This window comes from Anopheles merus, chromosome X, assembly GCF_017562075.2.
Source record: "Anopheles merus strain MAF chromosome X, AmerM5.1, whole genome shotgun sequence".
In the NCBI taxonomy this organism is placed as follows: Eukaryota; Metazoa; Arthropoda; class Insecta; order Diptera; family Culicidae; genus Anopheles; species Anopheles merus.
In genome coordinates this window covers 18,165,783-18,186,373 of record NC_054081.1, presented here as the reverse complement: position 1 = coordinate 18,186,373, position 20,591 = coordinate 18,165,783, and the positions used below count along the sequence as shown (strand labels likewise).

Sequence of the window (20,591 nt, the reverse complement as noted above, 5' to 3'; positions counted from 1 at the left end):
GGAGTGAGGTAAAATGGAAGTGGAAAAAGATACGTTAGTCGTCCCGATCGAGGCACAGGATTTATTCCCATCTATCTTACCCCCCCCGCCCCCCGTCCCCTTCCTCATACGTACCAGATCAGCAATGTTCGCCACCTGTATGGCATCGTGGACCACCTCCGTCCGGGTGCTGCCGTTGCGCTTCTGGAACATCGCCTTGTCGATAATGAGGGCCGTTTCGATGTACTTGGTGGTTTCGCGCACATCCCGCCTGTACCGGCCAGCACCGTTGCGATCGATCAGCTCTACTAACCCGGCATGGTGGCTGCTGCCGCGGCGTATCGATCGCGTCCTCCACTCGAGGTTGCCAGAATTCGCACAGCCTTTATTTGATTTTGTACGTGCTTCAAATATAACATGTGGATGTTTCTGCTGAAACGAACGGGGTGGTGTTTTTTTAGCATTTGTTCCAGAACAGAAACGAGACGCTTGTTTTATTTGTTTGCTTTGTTAATAGGACACACACATATAAAAGGAGTGCTGACTATCGTTGTTGCTTTTCTCCCAAGACATACACCAAACAGCTCCACGGAAAGAATTCGAGCTATTGGACGAATGTTCAGACCTCACGGACTAAACCGGAGGGACATGCAACAAGATCTTCACCGCGACTCCCCTGTTTATCATGTGTTCATGTGTTTATCCCCTTAACGGGAAGAGCGGGTTAAACGGGGTCAGTCGTGTTATCAAATCGAAAGAAGATGGAAAAATAACATACCGATAAATCACCTCCGTAAAATGGATGAATAACAAACGTTTCATTACCGACGTGTATCACACCGCTGACACCGTTGCAGGTGTGGAAGGCTGCACTAGCTCCCGGATAGTCTTTAACCGTACCGTGGTAATAGCAGTGTTCAATTTCCTGTCAAATGCGGCCGACCAGACGAGAGCGTCAGTGAGACTGTGAATTTGCTGGATCCCTTGATTAATAAACCCCCTTTAAACGATCCTACTTACTCGATGTGAATCCTGAGCGAACCCGCTAGGTAGATAGTGCTTCTGTACAATGTTGGGAGCTAGTAATTGTCTGCGAGGCATAGCATTTGAAGAGAGGGGGAACACAAAAGCAAAAGACAAAGGTAAACCATTAGGAGGCTGGGTTGGAACGGCTGAGATACGATTAAAAAAGGCGCTCGCTAGAGAAATCGTGCTTAGCGCAGCGAATACTCACGTATTTAATTCCAAATCTAATCGAAATTTATGGTTAAAAGCTTTTATCAAAAGTGATGTTCGATGAAAATGCTTCCCAGTCTGCAAACGAAAGCGATAGGGAGAGATAAACGTGTAAATGGTAAAAAGGGGGGAAATGAAGGTTCATTAGTTTTATCGTAATTGCGCAGGCGGTGTTTGGTTGCCGTCCGTAAAGGTCTGTGTAAGAGGGAACTCAGCTACTACCTCTCTCCTCTTCTCCTCACTCCTCCATGACCTTCCCTACCCGGGAACGGCGATCACAGCATCCACTCTAAGGCAATCCTGGGGACCAGCACAACCCTGCCCGACCTCGTTCGAATATTCGCATGCTCAAATTATATACCACCAATGCCTGTAACCGTGCGAGATGTCGATTGTCAATTCCTTGTACCCGGTCACCAGTGTCCTTGAAGGTCCCGGAGTCTTTTGCATCTGCATCGCATAGACTCCCTTGCAGGCACCAGCTCTCTTGCAGGCGCCCGGAGCAGGTCACATTCCCTCGTTGGATTTTTCTTTTCCAATAAATACGTTCATTTCCGTCACACAGTGCTCCAGTCTGCTCGACCCACGAACAAACAAGTGCTGAGTTCCTCACCCCATCTAGCTTGGGTGGTGATGTGTTGCCGAGACTTCTCCCCCTACTACCGCCCCTTCTCGCCACACGTTCGAGATGTGAGCACACTGTTTCGAAAGCAATTGTCCGGATGAACGGAAACGGATGACTATGATTTCCGCTGACGAATAAGCGACCCGAACGATTTGTGCAGGTACGTGTGCCTAACAAGCATCCGCTGACGCGATGAAGATGCAAATCTCGTGATTGTGTTTCATTTTCTTTCTTTTGCTGTGTTCCCCGCTTCAGGAAAATCTCTTTCTGGTTGGCGCGTTCGCTCCCTATGCACGATCGGCGTTCGGAGCCGTGTACATTCCACCGTTTCGGCATCGCCTTTCTTGCCGACCTGTCAATTGGGTCACTACAGCGGGAACCAAAGCTCCCGGAGATAAAGCACGTGGACAAGGAAAAACTGTCAACCGAAGGCGGTATCAAATTTTTCATCACTTGATTGTTCCCGCTGTTCTGATTAAGGAATCGCTCGGTAATGAGTGTTGGAGATTTTTAATCGATCCTATGGTTTTTTTGTTCACCTTCAGATTGCGGTAATGTATGCTGGCCCAAGGTGCCCCGGTAGAGGAATTGCTTCAACATTTCCGATCTCATTGTAAATTTATTAGCGTCTTTTTTATATATACGACGCGTCGATACTTACCCTCGATCGACCACGGCCACCGCCACTGCCGGAGTAGCTACCGTCATAGCCACGCTGTGGAAACTGCGGACCAGTACCGGGCAAACGACAAGAGTGAGCGACAGAGATATAAAAGAGTAATGAAAAGAAAAATAATATAGTTACATCGAACCTATGCAACCACCGATCCGCCGGGAAAGTGGTTTTCGTGTAGTGTCGTGCAGCTGAAATAAGAGACAAAAGAGGTTGGGGCATCTTGTACGGGTAAAACAATAGTACGCTTGACGTAAAACAAAACAAGGATAACAAACTTTCGCCTAGTACGCATCCAAAGCTTACTGCTTCACCAATAAACAAACGAGTTGCTTTTTAGTGGTGTAAAACAGGTGCTAACCGTTTGTGCGGATTGCATACGTGATAAGCTCGAAAGCAATGCAACTGACGTACGCAAAAGCAAAAAGTCATGTTGTTATTTTTTTTTCTGAAAGCACCTCTTCGATGTCTCAATTGTTGATGCTATGTAACGATTTGTCTTGCACTGATGGGCACACGCAAACACGAACAGCCATGTAATATATGCAACGCTTGCGCCCTATTCGCAAGGAGCAGATGTAATGTATTTGCTCTAGAGATTGTTGCTTAGATTGACGGTGCCAAGTGAGCAGTAATAAGATAATGGACGGATGTCTAAGTACTAGAGACATGGGGAGATAGCGACAGAGCGTGTATATTTAAGTGACGCGTGTCCTTTTACATTCGACCGGCATGGCATCCTGCAGAATCCACTTAACCACACATTCATAGACATAGTTATCTCGGAATACTCCAGGTTGTTTGCTTAGGTACCTAATGCAAATACATTTGCCAGCGTTTTTGTTTTGCTTTGCAACATTTGCTTTCTATCGGTTTGCTGGTAACTGAGTGAGTGGATAATGAAGTGAGCTTTGCGTGTGAAAACAGAAAACATGTAAGTATGGAGCTAACCTAAAATTTCGATGATTTGTGCTCGTGAACATATCTTTTTAAAATGGGTAAGTGGCATACTGTTTGCAGGGCTACTGTGCACCTCATGTCGAGGAAAACATCTCCTCAAACAGTATTTGCGCAGGATGACGGGAATGGAAAACCAAACACAGGTAGGAAAAACGTACGAATGTAATAGATGCGACTAGGTAGGGACAAAAAACTCAAGAAAACAAAACCTCAAAAGCTCTATGATAAGAGAAATTAACACTAACCGAAAACAGGAAACATGTGAAAATGGGATGCATATGTTATGATAGAAAGGAACACATACCGTTCCACCCGTCTCATCACCACCATACACAGCATAATTAGCTTCATAATAATAAGATTTACGTGTACGTGTCCGGTTCGTATCCGCCGGTTCGCGGAAGCGATAGCGTACCTTTGGCTGGTTAACTTCTCGCGTCGAGATGCCCATCTTCTCATGATGGCGCAGCTGTACGGGATAGATAATCTGGTAGTAGCTGCTACCGATCTTATCCACTAGCTCCTGGTTTTGCTGGTGCTCCTTCAGTAAACGCTCGACCTCACCTGCAAAACAATAGTCGGAGAGTGAAAAAGAAAGGGAAAGAGAGAGAGAGAGAGATAGAAATAGAAAGAGAGAAACAGAAAAGCGAGAGAGAAAGAGAAAGAAAAAGAGGAGCGATCGGTTATCAAATTTGGCAGCCGAAAATTATGCAATGCAGCTTCCTGAGGCACCGAGTTGACAGGTGACCCTAGGAACTTTATCTCTTCGCTATGTCGACGAAAGCATTCGTACTAGGGATGATGGGGTGGGGCGAGAGGTAAGGGTTTTGGGAGGAACTCTGCCCGCGGGAGAAGAGAAACTTTTCACTCCAACTTGTCACCGAGATATGAGCGGGGATGCTATGGCAAGGGCGGGGAGCGTCACCAGAATAACACAGAAACACGCCGTCGAGCGCCAGCGACAATGACAAGATGGCAAGATGTGAAACTTTGTCCTGTACCAGGCTCGTAGGCGGTCAGACGTACGGTGGACCGCAAAGCGTGCTACGCTAATGGATTTATGTGCTGATCAAAACTTACCTACTGGACTTTCCTCATTCCAGAATGAATCATCCAGAGTGTAGTCAGCTTCTGGAAAGAGAGTTCATCAAGCAAAGGGAAACGGCATCGATTAGATTGCATAATGATTGCAGGAAGTTGGCACCGGCAGCTGCGTCGTTGGGCTGCCGGGAACATGTGTAGGAACTTGTGTAAACATTTATTCGAGCACTTGTGCTCGACGAGCTGCAAGCTGCGGTTACTGCACGGTAGGGGATGTTGGAACAGTGCATGATCCTGATGGCGAGATATGTCCAGATTGTAAATGTCGCTGGAAGACACTTTTGGACTCAGACGGGCCGCCCAGATTGTCGAAGTTTAACAATGAGGAAATTGAGACTCAGGAGACTTCTTCTACGGGGTATTGGCTCGGGTGGAAGTTTCCTTACAGATCAAGCACAGATGAGGAGTTGGTCGGTTGAAGATGCCGTTTCACGCTACTGTTTCAGCACTAACCACTTCATAGTTGAAGGTTTGCTTGCAGAAAGCAATTCTGATTTGATGTATCGGCTCCCGCAACTCATTCGCTTGTAGTATCGCTGATTACCGTTGTGTGTTACATCAAATTTCTCCTATCGCTCGCTGTGAAGTTATGGCGTTGTTAACGTTTCGTTTCAGAATCCAAACGCTTTGCCGCACTACTTTAATCACGGGTAAAGCGTAGGAATTCTAAAACAAACCATTAACTAAAGCAGCGTGACTTGCACTCAGCGTGGGACATCACTGGCGCGTTTTGCTGCCAGCTTCTGCTCCAGTCCAGCTTGCCCCAAACGCCGGGCGCCATTATGGCCTGTTTCATGTTTTAGCGCTGTCATACATTTTGTATTCCCTTTCTTTCTCTTTCGCTCTCTCGCTCTCTGTATCGGACGTTTTCTACGTCCACTTCTCGTTTGCAATCTATTTTTAAGCTATCTGCAACCAGTGAGCACTAACGATAGGCAGTGGTTTTTGGTCCATGCTCCCTTCTTCCGTCATTCGTTTGCTGTGCTGTCAGTTTTAGCGAGCGTGTCCTGCGGTGGCGGTGACGCTTGTTGCTGGTTGTGGTTGGGAGCTTTTAGAGTTATTCCTTTTTCTGTGCCGTTTTTTCGATTTTAATATTTTTGTTTTGTTTAAAACCACACTGTCAAAAAAAAAAAGAAGCTCAACTTGGCTAAAAGCAAAACATGGCACCCTATTTACGTTCTGAGGACAGCGGAAATGGTGTTTGGAATAAGAAATAAACATGAACCAAAAATACCAGGCACCTACCTCCAGCAGATTCGGCGAGTGTCATTACGAGGGCGAGTAGCAGCGCCCTCAGCGGGCTCATTAGTTTCATGTCTACTAAAGCTGTATCGTACGAACGTGCTGCGAGCTTGCGTGTGCGAACGATGCCATTCGAGCCTATTCGAGCCCCCTTCCTCAATCTCCCGCTCTGCACGCCCCCCGTTTGCTATCTCTGGGGCTTCGTTTGGCAGTTGGGTACACGCTAACTACACGCCCTGCAAACACAGCTACTACTGCCTACTGCTAGTGTCTGACGAGCCGTTCGGTATCATCGCAGCGAATTGCGTGCGTTTAAGTGCAGGGCCTGGAACAGGTCGAGCAGCGCCAATACTTGGCCGCGTCGGACACCACACGCTCCAGTCAGGCGTAAATGACACTTTTGCACAGCGGTACAGTTTGCTTTAGCTACTAGCCCGATTACGGGTGCACAGTACAGCGTTAGGAACACTGAACATTTCAGGCAGTCGTCGTACTGAATCTGGGCTGTTCTACTTTTTAGTCTAAGACAGTGAGCCAAGGAAGGGCAAGAGGGACAGCAAGATCATCTCGAAACGAGTAGCAGTCTTCTGCTGAGCAGGTATTGAATTGTCTATACTAGTATCCTTCGTTAGATACACACATGCACAAACACTCTTTGCGTCCTTACGATCGCTTGCTTCTCATTGAGAGCTCGAACAAGGCAGCAGCAATGCTCTCATAGGTACACATAATTGCAATCGCATTACTGCTCGACTTCGTTGCTCGACGCTGAAATTACGAAACACACAGATACAGGCACCAGCAACACAGATACACACCGATGCACAGCTATCCAGATTACAGCTTCTGCGGAAACTACTGTGCCCACAACGTGTGAGTGCAGACGTACAGAGAGATATAGATGTATGTATGTATATGTTTAGATATATAAATATTTATATATACATATACGAGAGACGATGAAACCTGTTTCAAAAACGTTTACTACCCCACTGACGGAGATAACGCTAACAGATGACTAGCGATAGCATATAGAGTCTTGCTAGCTTAGTGACAATGCGTATACTGAGGAGTTGGGCGATCGATCCGAAATCCACACTACAGCTGGAAGGGTATCTCCGTTAATAGTAATAGGGAAGGGGAATATCTGAAGTCTTTAAGTTGTCCGCTCCAGCGTTAACGCAAACCACATGCTCGATATTTCGAATGCTGCTTTCGTATGCGTGCTTTTAAAAGCAAACATACACACACACACGCGCGCGCACACACACACACTGCTCAGCTACGGTAACGGTGCACTGGTCCGAGTTTCTTTTGCGTCACGCTGACCGTTACTGCTCGACTCCACGCCCACTCCTCGCAGTAGTGTTGTCCCTTCGTATCGCTTGCGCTTCGATCGGCGGTTGACCATTATAACAATGAATGCGGCTTACCTGCGGCGAGAAGAAAACATGAAACGAAGAAAGAAAGAAGAGAGAAACATTTTAGTCTAAATAGAGAGTGGCTGAAGGTACTGGCCAAGCTGGCAATTTGGACGGTCAGCTAATTGCAGGTCGGAACTAGTTTGCATCGCGCAGCTTTATCTCGCGCGCTTAGCCAAACGTGAAAGTTTCTATTTTATTGTTTGTCTGTTTCCTTGTGTATGTATCGTTCGGGCAACGTTGGTTACCACCAAACGGTACATTCTGCAACGAGCAGGAGATAAAGGAAGAAGAACAGTAAGAGCTGTTCTAGATTTGACGTATCCAGACAATCACCAATTATGTCGATTGTATCGTTCGAGTTTACAGTCCAATGACATCGTGATGCAGTGATAGTTTTTTGTTGTTGCTGCTAGCTGTTGTGTTTGCTAGTTATCCTTTTCTCGTTCATCCTCCCCCCCCCCTCCTCATTTGCTACTCTCCCTTCTTACCTTTGCGATTTGACAACCTGGGAGCCCTAGCATCGTTCAGGGCCAAAAGACGTGTGCAGGGGAATAGCTGCCGACATCGGTTGCTGTAGGGGGTTAGAGCACACCATGTATCCAAACACATCGTCGTCTGGCACGTCGAACCGCCACATGACTAGAATGCTCGAGGTTTTGTCTGCCTTCATTCGCGTTGTTTGCCGTTTTGTGTGCACAACGCTCCTCTAGGCATAAAGTTTTGAAACTCACCACCGCCTGGTTGTACGATTATGCCTTTGTTCTACTGTCAGCATAAATCAACCGAGTGATATACATAAGAATTGCATGCTGACAACGGCGGCGACGGTGACCGTGGTAACATAGTGTAACTTATAACATAAAACCACACGCATAGACTCACAGCTGAAATCCATGCAGCCATGCCCCACTTTGTGTCCGATTGTGCGGACTGTGTGTGAGTTTTTATGAAAATATTTTTTTTCGTTATACTATCGCCCTTCTGCTCAATTCGTTGTTATGCCGGGCACCAGGTCAGTGCGGCAAACTCCTAAAAAACGGTGATGTCAAATTCATTCGGCCACGCGGTCAAAACTGTTACTGCAAATAGTAGCACGGGCCGCAGCCTAGTTTTTATATGACATTGTATGATACAAAAAATCAGATCTTTAGCAGTTATTTTAATTTTATTTAGCCATAACAGTGGCGTCTCAACAGTTTAAACTTTGATTGCAAATCAAGTGAAGTAAAATTTAACTGAAGCAGACTATTTTCTATTGGCCAAATGCCTCTGTTATTTTTAAGGTTTGGATGGTTTTGTATCAACTAACTAGATTTAGTACGCAATAGAATTTAGTATAGCAATAACTGGAAATGGCTCACTTGGTTTGATTATCCATGGCAGATTAGTAAATGTTATGTTTGGTATAAGTGTTATTTTGATCATTAATATTTTGAGCTGATGGTGAACAGTATTTACGTAAGTAAAAAACAGTAAATTCTTTTTTTTATGCTTTAATGCCACATGTCGGGTCGGTTCGTTCAGCGTACTTAGACAAACCTTCATTTGACACTCGGATAATGCAAGGTGCCATAGAAGTCCTTAGTAACCGTTTTTGATTCCTGTTGGTTGAACAATTTAGTAAATTTTTGCAAGTATTTTTCTTATTGAAATTACTTTTTTGATCACCAAGTACCCACCAAGTAGTGATTGCTTAATTAAAGTATTGTTACAATACTATACACAGATGAGTAAGTTACTTCCAGACATTTCCGATTTTGTGTGAGTTTGAAGCTGCAACGCAAGTTGTTTCTTTAAATAATTGTTCATCATATATTTGTTACTAATAAATTTAATTCTTTGAAAGGGTTTAACAGAGCTTTCATTATTTTTTTTTACCATTTTACTAAAACTGTCTGGAATTGAATGCCTATTTTTATGAATCTAAACAATTTCCTTTTTTTCTATGATTTGAACAGTTTTTAGAATTCTTATATTCTTTGTGCTTACATGCATAGAAAAAAGGTACGAAAAAACACAGGCAAGTTTTAATGACGATGCATGGTCTGACAATTAGTGGAGAAAGCCGGCGAAGTTGAAAGTCTCTTCATATTTCAGGCGTCCGGAATTGACTCACATGTACTGTAGAAGCAAAAATGCAAAATAAATTTTGGCTCAAGCGTTTGCGGGCCACATCGAAAGACCTCGCGGGCTGCAATGGCCCGCGGGTCTCCATTTGACATCTCTGCTCTAGAATGTTATTCTTTGCCTCAACGGCACAGCAAAACATGAAGATGTAAAGAAACAAAGATCCCATTGATATCCACTCTAATGCCAAACATTGTAGTGCTGTGCGTTAATTTGTATGCGTGTGTGTGTGGTTCTGATTCACCTTCATAGCTGACTTCTAGCAGTGGCTTACAGCACAGAACTCCCAATCCATTTCAGAAAGGGAATCTGGATCAACACATACTCACATACCCACTCACACACAAACTGTATGGCCAATGAGTGATGTAGTGGGAGGATAATGATGCTGCTGTTGACGGTCATGGAGCACCCAGGCAAATGTAATGAAAAGAGGAGGAGGAGTGGTAGGACACCATGACAAGGGAAGCCATTTTAGGAGCGTAATTGGGTGACTCAGTGATATGGCGCGTAGGCGACACAATCCGCCATTGCCCCCCCCCCCCTCATCCCTCTCTCTCTCTCTCTATCTCTCTTCCTTTGCCTTCTTCCCCGTAGCGGCATCTATGGAGAGCAGCCGAGACGAGAGTTAAATTGTTTGCACCGACTGACAGCTACATTAATTCACATCGACTTATGCCGACTACATATAAGTGGAGGAAGGGGTTGGAAAAGGATATCGTGTAGGACACGGGCTGACCTCTCTCTATCTTCTCTTTCTCTCTCTCTCTCTCTCTCTCTCTTCCTCTCTATCCCTCTCTCTATTTTCTCTGTCTCTCTATCTCTCTTTTTCGCGTTATTTATCTGACTCTCTGTCTTCCTCGTTCTCTTGTCTTGCCATGTTTCGCTCCCGAGTATACCCCAATGTATCCTTAATGACGTGGTACGAAACTACCCTACACTTCGGCCTTCTCTTCTGGTATGTCTGTGTGTATGTGATTCAAACGGATCTGGTTCACTTTTTATTACCGGATCAATGCACATCCTGCCTCCCTTGCTCCTTTACAACATTTCCCGCTCCCTCCTCCCCCTCTCAACCGTTTCATGGATGACGGTGGCATCCGTTTGTCATCCGGGGCAGGAAGCGAACGAACAAAACCCAATGTCAAATCAGCCATCGAATGTAGGTCGTCCATTTTTAATGGCGCATGATTGGCACTGTAACTGACGTGGCGCGAATGCGCGCGGCGGAAACTGCGAGCGGGAAGGAGGAAAAGCGGTGGAGGTGGAAACCAGTATGCAAAACCGATGCCGAGTGCCACTTAAAGTGGCTCACTAATTGATTCTTGATCCCATCCCACAAGCTCTGCCCCCCTCCCCCCACGCCCGTCCCTTTCTGTTTCGGCTAGCAGACATCGAACACCTTCGCTCCCTTCCCTGCCAGACCTGTCAGCAGTCTTTTACACGGTGGCAACTAATCCAGCGCCCTGTGAGGGGCGCGACAAGTGGCTACATGTGATAACATACCGGCATATCGCGAGGGAGTGGGACTCACGAATCAGAGTAAGCGATGCTTAATATATAGTATAATAATAAAATATCTCGAGTACCGCTTCTTGCGGCGCTTATTCCTCCCCCTCCCTCCTTCACCTCTGTGAGCAAATGTGTGAAATGCTTTTTGCTGTTTGTCGTCTCGAAACCTGGAGATGGCAACACATTTTAGGTACCCGGTACTACAACACAGCAGATAATAAATATTGCAACTAGGGATGTACCAAATTAGGTATTTTCGTTAAACAAAATGGTGTTTTCCCGGGTAGATTGGGTTTTTTTCAATCGCGCAACACTGAATGAGGGTCTTTGCATATTGGATGTAATTGGTATCTATGATATGGCTACAATGGAACGGTAACCAAAGGAAACTTGATGTGAGAGCGGACATTTTGACAAGCATTATGTACGAAGTTTAGTGATTTCAGTAGAACATATCTGAAAAGTAGAACATAGAAAAAATCAGTGCTTTAACTCCTAAAAGAAAGCGCTTAAGCACTTGTATTAGTGGTGGGCAAGTTAACTCAAACCTGCCAGGTCGGAGCAATCCGTAAGCGACCCAGAATCGTACGGATTCAGTAAGTGCAACTTCGCATAAGCGACTCCGACCCGTTGGTGCAGCGAGGTCGGATCGGGTCGGGCCAAGGCCGTATCATCAGAAGATGCGAGAAAGCATCTGCGATGTCGACCCGTTGGTGCAGATAATTCCGATCGGGTCGGGCCAAAGTAGGTGCCGATACCCAACCCGAACTCGTACCAACTGGTCGGAGTCGATACAATTTCTCACACTTCAACTCGCAATTGAACTTAAGAATTTGTTAATTGTATTGCATCATCATCTATTCAAACATTTGGGAAAAATATGCCTTTGCTTAAATCGTATTTGTACGACAAATGCGTAAATTTCCCGGTTCGATCAGTGAATAATTTACGCGATTTGTTGTGCATTCACAAAAGCCCGGTAAAACCAAAAAAATAAATACCACGAAACAACACTGATTACAACCATGTAGTAAGTAGGAAGCCAACAGAAAAAAATAAGGGAAATTGAATGACGGGGCGAACGCCACAGCAACGATAGTAGCCATTGAGGTGTGATGCTTTATTCTGTCTGAGTGAAAGTTGACCAGGTTCTTGACATACAAGATTGTGGTGGTATACATGTTTTATTGAAGCAATTAAATACTAGAGCAATTTTATGGCAGCTCCTTCCTGCCGAACCAACAACCGTGGAATTGAAATTGAAATCGATCATGCTCGAGGAATTTGCTTGATCAACACACACACACACACACACACACACACACACACACACACACACACCACACACACACACACACACACACACACACACACACACACACACACACACACACACACACACACACACACACACACACACACACACACACACACACACACATACACACACACACACACACACACACACAACACACACACACACACACACACACACACACACACACACACAGACACACACACACACACACACACACACACACACACACACACACACACACAAACACACACAAACACACACACACAAACACACACACACCCACACACACACACACACACACACACACACACACACACACATAAAGTGCTTTTGTACAACGGTATTTCCGTGTTCTAAACTTCCACGATTTTTATCGGTAGGCTAAGGCGGACAAAACAGGGCGTTTACTTGTAGTTTCGCACGATATTTATGCACTTCAGTTTATTACCTGTGGAAATGGTGCAGATGTGCCTGGCGCGGTGGAATTAGTATGAGGGCACTGTTTTGCGTTTTATGGTGAGCAGAGAGAAAGGTTCATCCGTAATTGAGACCAAGAGGTGGCCTACACACAGGCACACACGCACACACACAGCTTCGCCTTGACAGGGCTTGGCAACGGTGCGGATGCGTTGCTCTCTCCGCTTCCCTCCTCCCCTCACGTCATCACAGGATGACAGGTGAAATATGTGGCTGTGTGCTTGGGTGTAGTGTGTATGTTTGGGTGCGTGTGCATTCGTGACGGTGGTGTTCGTTCGATGAAAAGGCAGGAAGTCACTGAAGGCTTCTATAAATACTCATAACACCCCAAACCCGCACAACAATGGTTGTACCAAGAATGGTGTTTGCAGCAAAGCGTAGCAGCGTTAGTGGGTTAGATGAATTGGAAGAAGAATGCAAAGGAAAATATAGCGAAGAAGAGCTCCGATACAGTGTCAAGAGCGTATGTGTGCGACTCGGCAAATTCCAGGCGCAAATGGAAATTCGTTGCACATACCAGCCAAGGTACCGTTCGCAAACGCAAATCGGTTTCGGCAAATGGACGTAAGCGGGCTCCAGGGGAGAGGAGGAGGAAGAAAAAACAAAAACTCTGTCATTATGACAACGAAAAGCCTAGTCGGGCCTGCAGCCACACTACACACAGCTACTGCGACACACATTATCACAATTGGGCGCCTCCATTGGACCGTGTTTCGTCCTTCGTTCCAGGTGGAGTTGGAGAAAAAAAGAAAAGTTAAAAAAAGCATAACAAAAGCACTATCATGCACCCTGAGAGTACACAAAATAGCGAAACCTATCCGGATGGCAGCAGTCGAGAGTCGCTGTCACACGGAACAAATCCTCAGGATACCGCTCCGATGGGTAGAGTAGCTCCAGCAATGGCAGCAATTGACTATATCCATGAAATATTTTTAGCTCAAGCGGTGACAAACAATACGCCTCTATGTGTCTATGTGTTTATTTTTTGTTTTCGCTTCTTCAGTTTTGCTTGTAGCTCTTTATGTTTACATTTTCTGCACACTACTCGCTTACGTTGATTCTAAACCCCAGTGACGTTGATTTTATGTTTGCTGCATGCAGACGATTTTTTTCGTGCTGCTACCGATCCCTCTATTTTGTGCAAACCGGTCACGAGACAGTCAAGAATACCATCCTCCCATCTCCTATGTCCTGTGCTTGACTCGGTCTTCGATAAGCACTGGGTTGCCGTTCGAGCACATAATAACCGCCAGCATTATGCCTCGGAAGATGTAGCAGTTGGCAGCTAACGGAGCAGGGTGGCTGCGAATGTTTCCTTGCTAGCATCGATCAGTGTTACATCAACGGCATGGATGTGAAGTCTTACCAACGTAAAATCACTACCAAAGAATGCTAATCCCGTGTTAAGTGACCCAAAATGGTAGGACTTTTTAGGACCTATAGTTCGAAGCTTGATTTGTAGTTAAATATTAGGTAAACCTGATGCTAAGTGCTCTAGGCCAGAGGTCTCCAAAGTACGGCCCGCGGGTCGCATGCGGCCCTCAAGAGCCTTTAATGCGGCCCGCGAGGACTAGGTTAAGGTTAAATTAAATAGCTTTCTTTTCTAACTGATTTTTTTTTTACTTTTGAAAGATGAAAATCAAGATTCCATAAAAGAAAGCTGCAGAAATTTGATATATTTCAGTAGTATTTTATTATTAAAACGAGATTTGAAATTCCACTCATTCTAAAGGTAGCGTTAAAATGGCCCTCAACAAGGTTGATTGTGAAGCAATGCGGCCCGCGAACTGAAAAGTTTGGAGACCCCTGCTCTAGGCGATACAACCCAGTTTTTAACGCAGAGCTTAAAGATTCTCACTTAGTAGCAACAATTATTAGGCACTTGTTAGGATATAAATATTAAAATTGGCACTCGTTAAGCCTTCGAGGTGAATGGGTAATATTGTTTCATTTGCATATCAACAAGCAAAACTAGTTCTAGTTTCAGCATATAACTCTAAGAGATAAGGGCGTACATAGTCAGTGTAGTTCAGATCAAACATATGAATAGTCGGATAATAAAATAAATAAATAGAAAGAATACAGTATATAATTGTTGCTAGATTATCAATAATGAGGCCCTTCACGATTCTAGTCAGTTTTTTGTATGGAGTTTGACAGTTGGAGGCTGAAATCATATTAACACTCCATACAAAACCACACACAAAATTAGCCTGCAATTTTCATTCTAGAATATTCTAGCCTCAAAGTTAGAATTAGATTCGAGTACCTGCTCGAAAAAATGGCAAAACAAGGTTATGTTTACATTTATCCCAAGGTGCTTTAACGCGATCAGGTGATGGAATATAGAATCAAAGTGTATCTAGTCCAGGTGGTCTCATAGCATGTTTTTTATAACCAATTTTGAATATCACTTTTTCACAGGATGGGTGAAAACTTTTGTTCAAACAAGCTTTCTTGAGGCTTGATGAATACACAAAACATTCTTAAAATATTCATTCAGAAACAGAAGCGATTAAAATCAGTCTTCTCAATTCATGCACTTTGGGATTAGCCCACCTGTATATTATACCTACTTTGAAAACTGCTATACAATGCCAACAGCTGACAGGCTGAAATTTCAGCCTACGAACTTAAAACGGAAAGGACACCAATGTCAGATTTCCGATATAATCACGTAAGAGGCGATAAATAACGTATCTGAGAGATACATTGAAACCTGATCAGGATTTCGGGCATTTTTGTCTGCATAAATTAATTGCCATGTGGCCGCAGGAAAGGCGGCTGCTAATAGAGGATTGAATTATGTTTGTGTTATGTTTTACTGAAAATTGGACAAGGTCTCGCACCAGAGGAACGATGGCCTAAAATGATATTGCAATATTAACAGCACTGAGCATTCATCTCATCATCCGGGAGCTCATCTTTTGATTTTTATATTACAAAACAATCTTCATATCGTTCCTAACTATTCCAGTAACAGTAGTTACATAAGGCATGTAACCAAAACACAATAGAAGGAAGTGTCAAAGAATAAAAAATAATACAAAAAACCAAAAATCAAGTTCGCTTTTTCATCATACTTTTCCTTTTCACAGTCCCGGTCACCCATCGCTTTGATTCGCCCCGAGCCCCAACTTACAAGGGACTTTAAAATTGTTGTAACGCCAATGGGTTTGCGAGGAGGCTGGCGGCATTTCTGGATCCTCAATTTTTATGCTTTCCTTTGTGCTTCGCTCACGGTTTCTCGCCTCGGACAAATTTCGAAACCAAGCCATAATTGGCTCAACAGCACAAGTGTGACATGGGATGCGTTAATTTCATTTATTGTCCTTTTCCTCGCTCTTCGTTGGTCCCGTCTGCACCGCCGGGCAGCTTTTGGCCCCAACAGGACAAGACAGCTTTTGGCCTCGCCAGTGGAACTTGCGAGAGAGAGAATGGGAAAGAGTGCTAAAAAAAACGTAAAAGAAGGAGCGGATGGGTGTTTTCGGTTGTACTGCGAACAAAAGCCCGAAAGGTACGTCACGGTTTGCAGGAAATGAAGGCGAGATATTTCGGTCGGTAAATATTTTAAACCAACCCCGGGGTGAAAAACAACGCCCTTTGCCGGAACCGAAACAGGCGGCGGGTGCATCGGACGTGGAAGAGTGAAAAAAGGAAGAAAGGCTTAATTTCTAGGCCCGGGTACGGTCCCGCATTGCCATCACCTCTTTTTGCCGTACAACAGACGGCAAGTTCTAGCGGGCGCACGGTACAAAACAAAACCCCGAAGTTGTCGTAGTCCAATTAGAAACTTAAGGCTTTTAGAGATTGTGTACTCGTTGTTGGTAGTTTGTTGTTTGTCGGTGCTCGCAAATTGCTTTCTCGCTGTTTGGTGGATCTTCCGGTCCGTCGTAGGAAAAAAGGAAAAAAGCCAAGTGAAAAAGACGCTGAGACATTTGGAGTGCCTTGAGCACCGCGTACCAATGCCCGCAACCAACAGAATTTTACGGTTTTGCATCAATAATATTTATCAAAAAGAGCCTCCTTGTGTGTGTGTGTGTGTGTGTGTGTGTGTGTGTGTGTGTGTGTGTGTGTGTGTGTGTGTGTGTGTGTGAGTGTGTGTGTGTGTGTGTGTGTGTGTGTGTGTGTGTGTGTGTGTGTGTGTGTGTGTGTGTGTGTGTGTGTGTGTGTGTGTGTGTGGTGTGTGTGTGTGTGTGTGTGTGTGTGTGTGTGTGTGTGTGTGTGTGTGTGTGTGTGTGTGTGTGTGTGTGTGTGTGTGTGTGTGTGTGTGTGTGTGTGTGTGTGTGTGTGTGTGTGTGTGTGTGTGTGTGTGTGTTGCTACACGTATTGCCCTTCTGCTGTGATTAAAGCGCCGCAGTACCGGAAAACTCCACCAGCATCCAAGTAGCATCACAAACAGCAAAAAATGAAGGGATTTTGTTAAAATGGATTCATTTTAATTAACTCGAGCCCAACGCAAGGAAAAGCGGTTTCGCGTTTAGAATGTTCCGCGCGGTGTCATTCTCCCCGACATACGCACACTGTGCCATTTACCCCATCTTCGTGGCGTGGACTTGTAGCGACGTAAATTAATGCTTATTAAATTTATTTACGGTGAGCACGGTCTTCACGATTATAATCAGGCTCAATTAAAAGAACAATGACTGTCCTAGTAAATACACACAAACATTTCTAAAGAAATAAATAAATGAATAAATAAATAAATACATAAATAAAGAAATAAATAAATATATATATATATATATATATATATATATATATATATATATAATATATATATATATATATATATATATATATATATATATATATGTATATGTATAAAGGGTGTGGTGTTCGGCACCACTGGTGGTGTTGCGCTCCTGGCTGCTTTTCCGAATTCACCACTTTCGAGCGTCACACTGTGGTAAGATTAAGTTAGTGTAGGTAGGTAGCGATGTAATACGAAGTATAGGACACGAAGTATAGGATACGAAGGATAGGACACGAAGGATAGGACACGAATAGGAGCGATCGGATGCGCCGATCGTGGTCCTCGAGCTTGCGAGCGATCGGATGCGCCGATTGTCGCTCTCTTATCTTTCGACCGCCGACCAATACAGTTCACGTGTAATTCACTCGTCGCAATTGTCACGTTAAACAAAATAAATTGTATCGCGCAAGCCCTACATTGGTGACCCCGACGTGATCAAAATCGCGGAACGTGAAAAATTGCTGTCGTGATCAATCGCCCAGGAGAACATTCTCCGTCGCCGTCATCGGTTAAGTATTTGCCGCCGACGTAATCCATTGTCCCGGTACATCGCTATCCCGTGTGCTTGAAGCGCATTTTGGAGTGAAGGAGAAATCTATCACCGACGCGATTTGTGGTTTCGCCGTATCCAGTAGGATAATATTACACAACCACGATTGTTCGGTCGATCGACTACTATTCACCGTGAGTGCCCTGCTGAAGCCCTCCGTTTTCGGAGCCAACGACGTCCCGTAAGAGTATTTTTTTCTCGGGCCCACGTCATCGCTGTGTTGAAGGAGTACCCTGGGGTTTTCGGCCAGCATCATAGTTCCCGGAGCCGTACAGCATTTGACATCAGTAGATACAAAGTGCCACCACCGTGCGTTGTGGTCACGAGATAAGCAGAACGATCACATATATCACGTTTGATACTGTGATCACGGAGAGCCCATTGTCATCGTGTTTTTCATCTGCAAGAGCTACAAGTTCGACAACGTGTCCGTGTAAGCACGGAAACCACACGACCAAGGGGTAGAGAGGAAGCCACCCGATTTCCCGTAAGGAGCATCACTGTCGCTGTTTGTGACCAGAAACACCACCGTGGAATCGGTTTTGGAAGTAGTAACGCCATCGCGTTTTTGGAGCCACGCGGTTTTGGAAGCAGTAACGCCATCGCGTTTTTGGAGCCACGCGGTGTTGGAAGCAGTAGCGCCATCGCATTTTGGAAGCAGTAGCGCCATCGCGTTTTGGAAGTAGTAGCGCCATCGCGTTTTCGGAGCCACGCGGTGTTGAAAGCGGCCTTGTATCCAGTTTTCATCGATCGACAACCGGTGAGCCCGTTCCTTATTATTATTATTATTATTATTATTTTTCATTCGGTGATACTTGTGCCAGAAACTCAGTGTATTTTTATGCGTTTTATACGACGCGTGTTTTTTTTTTTTTTTTTCTTTTTCGGTGCGTTTATAAGTAAATATTTCATTAAGTGCAACGTTGTTTTACGAGTTTTACGAGAAAATACGTGCAATTTCTTACGTGCAATTTCATTAGTACATTTTTATCGTATACAATTTAGCGCAGTATTTTTTTTCACATTTTCTTCGTTATAAATTATACTGAAATACTACGCGTTTTGAATTTTTCCTTGCATTTTATAAAAACCTTGTATTTATTGAACTGAATTTTGCGATCAGTATTATAGGTCATTTTTATCCTTGGTACGTTTAAAAATTTAAGTGCGTGTAGTGAATTAGAAAACAGGTTAGATTTCTTTGTATTGGTTTTGTAAACCACAGAGTGATGTCTTTGAAAGCTGGTGCCGAAGGAAAGGGTGAGGAGAGTTCAAGTTCGGCAGGAACGACAAAGGTGTCGGCACCGGGCGATCCTCCCCTGGGGGTAGAGCGTATATCTACGAAGTTACCAACTTTTTGGGAGGACGTTCCAGAGGTTTGGTTCGCTCAAGCAGAAGCGGAATTTGAGCTTTCAAAAATTTCACGGGAGCGCACGCAATACACATATTTGATCGCTGCAATGTCCAAGGAAGTATTAGCTAAGGTGCTGGACATTGTGAAAAGTCCTGACCCGGTAAAACCATACTCTCACTTAAAGGGAGAAATTTTAAAACGGTTGACAAGTAGTGAGGAAACACGATTGTCAAAATTGTTATATCATGTTGAGATAGGAGATAGAACTCCATCAGATTTCTATCGATACATGCTACAGATAGCTGGGGATTCTACCGATCTTTCCGTAACTCTTGTGAGGAAATTGTGGAAGTCAAGACTGCCTAAATCGATTGAGGTAGCCTTAGTTGCAGTTGATACAAAAGATCACGCTGAGCAATTGCGGATAGCAGACAGGTTATGGGAATGCACACAATCTAGTGGACTATCCGAAGTGAATACTCGTGCTAGAGTTACATGCGATTCAGCGTCTGATGAAATCCGGCGTGAAATAAGCGAACTACGCGACATGATCAAGAAGATGTCAAATCTTTCCCAACGACAACATCGTGATCATAGACGCAGCTTCTCTAGAGAACGAAGAAATTTCCAAAGTCCATCTCGTGATAGGAAACCATTTTGTTGGTATCATTACAGATACGGTAACGGAGCAACCAAGTGTGTTAAGCCCTGTAATTTTTCCACAACACGAGTCAAACACTCAGAGGAAGAAAAAAACTAAGAAGCTCACGGGAGTTGGCGGATCTCCCTAGAGCATATAGTACTTCTCCTCGTTTGTTCGTAAATGATATGATGACATCATTTACCTTTTTAGTGGACACAGGGGCTGATGTATCCGTCATTCCATTTCATTTAGCTGGTAAAGCTCATAAACCTACAGACTTAGTTTTGCAAGCAGCCAACGGAAGTACCATAGTGACGTATGGCACAAAGCTGATTCAAGTAAGTTTAGGTTTCAAAAGAGTTTTTACCCATATTTTTATCATAGCATCCGTAAATCGTCCTATAATAGGAGCGGATTTTTTATACAAAACCGGAATACTAGTGGATATCAAAGGGCGTAAGCTAATTGATTCGACCACTAATTTAGCGATCATAGGATCATTGGCACTTGTGGATACTCCTTCCCCTAAACATTTTGTACTTGAAGCAGGAGACTTCGGACGAGTTCTACACCAGTTTCCATCTTTGGTAGAACCACCGGACTACAGAAAGCCA

The 20,591-nt window shown here is 44.4% G+C and overlaps 1 protein-coding gene across 18 annotated transcripts in view; it reads right to left on the bottom strand.

Moving 5' to 3' along the window:
• The window catches only part of LOC121594642 (disintegrin and metalloproteinase domain-containing protein unc-71), a 108,538-nt gene that overhangs the window by 36,382 nt on the left and 51,565 nt on the right, over positions 1-20,591 (bottom strand). For 9 of the 18 annotated variants that reach the window (XM_041918152.1, XM_041918159.1, XM_041918135.1 and 6 more), the window contains exons 3-9: positions 4,554-4,604; positions 3,889-4,037; positions 2,502-2,564; positions 1,214-1,293; positions 1,000-1,069; positions 758-904; positions 115-408 (exon numbers count right to left, since the gene is read on the bottom strand). In XM_041918152.1, coding sequence (XP_041774086.1) covers positions 115-408; positions 758-904; positions 1,000-1,069; positions 1,214-1,293; positions 2,502-2,564; positions 3,889-4,037; positions 4,554-4,604 — 854 coding nt within the window. Of the gene's footprint in view, positions 1-114; positions 409-757; positions 905-999; positions 1,070-1,213; positions 1,294-2,501; positions 2,565-3,888; positions 4,038-4,553; positions 4,605-5,819; positions 7,250-20,591 lie in introns of all 18 variants that reach the window. The other 9 variants (XM_041918202.1, XM_041918191.1, XM_041918213.1 and 6 more) reach the window with 4 other exon arrangements.